Genomic DNA, 3808 nt, shown 5'->3' with positions numbered 1-3808 from the left:
AAAGATGAATGCGGCCAAGTACTGGGATATCCTGGACGAAAACCTTCTCCAGAGTGCTCAGGACCTCAGACTGGGCCGAAGGTTTATCTTCCAACAAGACAATGACCCTAAGCACACAGCTAAAATAATGAAGGAGTGGCTTCACAACAACTCTGTGACTGTTCTTGAATGGCCCAGCCAGAGCCCTGACTTAAACCCAATTGAGCATCTCTGGAGAGACCTAAAAATTGCTGTCCACCAACGTTTACCATCCAACCTGTCAGAACTGGAGAGGATCTGCAAGGAGGAATGGCAGAGGATCCCCAAATCCAGGTGTGAAAAACTTGTTGCATCTTTCCCAAAAAGACTCATGGCTGTATTAGATCAAAAGGGTGCTTCTACTAAATACTGAGCAAAGGGTCTGAATACTTAGGACCATGTGATATTTCAGTTTTTCTTTTTTAATAAATCTGCAAAAATGTCAACAATTCTGTGTTTTTCTGTCAATATGGGGTGCTGTGTGTACATTAATGAGGAAAAAAATTAACTTAAATGATTTTAGCAAATGGCTGTAATATAACAAAGAGTGAAAAATTTAAGGGGGTCTGAATACTTTCCGTACCCACTGTATATACAGTGTATATATATATATATAAAGAGCAAATATATTTTCAGGGACTCAGAATAGTAATATCAAATGTTATAACATTTTTATTACTTAGTGTGTGTGATAATGTGTCTGAATGTGATCCTAAACATGAAGCAGGTCATTAGTTGTGTGTTCGTATGTGTTGATGAGCTGCAGATCTGTTTTTGTCAGTTTCTCACACTGAACTGATCCACTGTGTCTGTCTTTGCACAGTAATACACAGCTGTGTCTTCAGTCTGCAGGCTGTTGATGTCTAAGTACAGCTCATTTCGGCCCGTGTCTCTGGAAATAGTGAAGCGACTCTTGAAGGAATTCCCAGAGTCTATTGACCCACTGCCCCATATGATCCCGATCCACTCCAAGGCTTTTCCAGGAGGCTGCCTGATCCAAGCTGTGCCATAGTCTGTGAGGGCATATCCAGAGATCTGACAGGACAACCTCACCGACTGATCAGGAGCTTTAGTCTGTGCAGGAGACGAGGTCAGTGAGATGCCAGAAACATCTGTAAAAGAGAACAACACAGTCAATCTCATTTCATCTGTTTCTAACTAGATAAGTATTTGTATAAATACAGTCAGCAACAAAAAGATTCACACCGATGTGACTGAATGAATCAACTCACATGGCAAAAAGGCAAATAAAATGAGTAGAGTTTGACTCATGATTGATTTCAGAATCAGACAGTAAATCCACACAGCTTTATCCTAGTGTTAGTGGACTGCCCCTCTGCTGGAGGAAACTGACACTCTTATTCTCTCATGGTGAATATTTGCATATCATTACCTGAGTTAAATATGATTTTGTAGCTTGAATTTCAGTGAGCTAAAATTATTTCATACAGGGCTTGCATCTTTGCTTTGCATAGGCCAAATGGTAACACTTTTTTGTGTTTTAATTTTTTACTAGTTGAGTTGAACTATCCTGTTAACTATCCTGTGTCGTGTTTGAAGAATCAATACATTAATGATAATATAATCATAAATTATTTATTTTTTTAGACACACATACACTGTAAACCCTAAATCCCTAAACCCTTCACTTAAAAATGAAAATTTACTGTTAATTTACTCACCCTCAAGCTATCCAAATGTAGGTGACTTTTCTTCTTCAGTTCAACACTAAAGAAGATTTTTAGCTGAAACTGTGGTTCTTGGTGATTCATATAATGCAGGTCAACAGCTACTGGTACTATGAGAGTCAAAAATAATAATACACAGGAAAAACGAATTTTATATTGTGGCTCCTGAGCTTTGCATAGGCCAAATGGTAACACTTTTTTGTGTTTTAATTTTTTACTAGTTGAGTTGAACTATCCTGTTAACTATCCTGTGTCGTGTTTGAAGAATCAATACATTAATGATAATATAATCATAAATTATTTATTTTTTTAGACACACATACACTGTAAACCCTAAATCCCTAAACCCTTCACTTAAAAATGAAAATTTACTGTTAATTTACTCACCCTCAAGCTATCCAAATGTAGGTGACTTTTCTTCTTCAGTTCAACACTAAAGAAGATTTTTAGCTGAAACTGTGGTTCTTGGTGATTCATATAATGCAGGTCAACAGCTACTGGTACTATGAGAGTCAAAAATAATAATACACAGGAAAAACAAATTTTATATTGTGGCTCCTGACGATACATTGAGGTCTTATGAAGTACAGTGAGTAAATTAACAGCAAATTTTCCTTTTTAGGTAAACTATCCCTTAAACCTACCAGCATACTTCAATGAGTCTTTATGACAAGGCTCTCTTCCCGCCTGCTTCAGGATGACCACCTGTCTGCTAGTCCTGGAAAACAGGAAATTGAACACCACTCCGATGTTCTTACAGGAAGTTAGTATCTCAAACGTGTTTATACCTTGGAAATAGGGCTGATCGATATAGCTAAAAAAAAACACCATAGATTTTTCATATCAGTCGATATTGATAATTGCCATGATAAATGTCAAATCTTTATTTCTTTCAAGTTTAGTGGCAGATTTTTTGCTCCTGGGTGAAAGTTGTGGAAAGTAGAAACCAGACAGTTAATTATGGTTTTATTATAGACTACTCTATACAAGTAACACAAATACACAAAAACTGATATAGCTTAATAACTGTAATACTGTAATCATCTTCCATTACTCCTTTAATACTTGCCTACACATTCAGAATTTAATAAAATTAAATATTAACATCCTACATGTCTGTCACAATAACATGGTTACAGACAGCTAGTGCTACAGTAAACTCATGGTAACGTTAAATGCTGGCGATTTCTATATTTGAAAGTCTTCTAACTTGAAAGCCTTCTCCTGTTTTCCGCGTCAGTGCTGTTGATAATGTAAGCGTGGTCTCAGACATTAAACTAGTTTAGGGTGACCATACGTGCCATTTTCCATAGCTTAATAACTGTAATACTGTAATCATCTTCCATTACTCCTTTAATACTTGCCTACACATTCAGAATTTAATAAAATTAAATATTAACATCCTACATGTCTGTCACAATAACATGGTTACAGACAGCTAGTGCTACAGTAAACTCATGGTAACGTTAAATGCTGGCGATTTCTATATTTGAAAGCCTTCTAACTTGAAAGCCTTCTCCTGTTTTCCGCGTCAGTGCTGTTGATAATGTAAGCGTGGTCTCAGACATTAAACTAGTTTAGGGTGACCATACGTGCCATTTTCCCACAGGACATCAAAGTACCTCGAGAGCGTTTCGAAAGCATAACCGTCTGTATGGTATTTTGATGTCACACACCGATCGGTCTGCACATGCAAACAAAGCCAAAACCTAGATATTTTAGGCAATATAGAAATCCTGGCCAGGACGCGTCCTGGGAAAATGGCACGTATGGTCACCCTAAACTAGTTTAAATAACAGATACATGTATTTTTTTAAATCGGAGAACTCGTGCGCTTCTCGCTGGATCTCGCAGCGCTGTTTAGTGATTTTCGCTCCGAGCTCTCCGCGGTGCTCTTTTCTTTTAGGCCGAGGTGATAAACGGTTCGTGCGGGGGAAAGTTACTTTTAAAAGTAATGCATTACAATATTGCGTTACTCCATAAAAAAGTAACTAATTACATTACTTTGTTACTTTTATGTAAAGTAATGCGTTACGTTACTTTCGCGTTACTTTTTAAATATAAGCAGGGCTTGATTGTTTTTAATATAAGTTCTATTTATA

The 3808-nt window shown here is 37.0% G+C and overlaps 1 long non-coding RNA gene and 1 gene segment (V, D, J or C); both read right to left on the bottom strand.

The window, feature by feature from the left end:
• Positions 1-795: 795 nt before the first annotated feature.
• Positions 796-1326, bottom strand: LOC107577406 (Ig heavy chain V region PJ14-like). The segment is given in 2 exon segments: positions 796-1130; positions 1251-1326. Coding segments are annotated over 2 exon segments (375 nt in total).
• Positions 1327-2140: 814 nt separating this feature from the next.
• LOC107577407 (uncharacterized) lies at positions 2141-2421 on the bottom strand. The gene is made up of 2 exons (XR_001608196.1): positions 2351-2421; positions 2141-2209 (listed from the first exon to the last, which is right to left on the bottom strand). It is a non-coding gene; the product is annotated as an uncharacterized lncRNA (long non-coding RNA).
• Positions 2422-3808: the final 1387 nt, after the last annotated feature.

This window comes from Sinocyclocheilus grahami, unplaced genomic scaffold (assembly GCF_001515645.1).
Source record: "Sinocyclocheilus grahami isolate Dianchi unplaced genomic scaffold, SAMN03320097.WGS_v1.1 scaffold5957.1, whole genome shotgun sequence".
Lineage (NCBI taxonomy): Eukaryota > Metazoa > Chordata > Actinopteri > Cypriniformes > Cyprinidae > Sinocyclocheilus > Sinocyclocheilus grahami.
The sequence above is the reverse complement of the archived record's forward strand: the minus strand, read 5'-3'. Positions and strand labels throughout refer to the sequence as shown.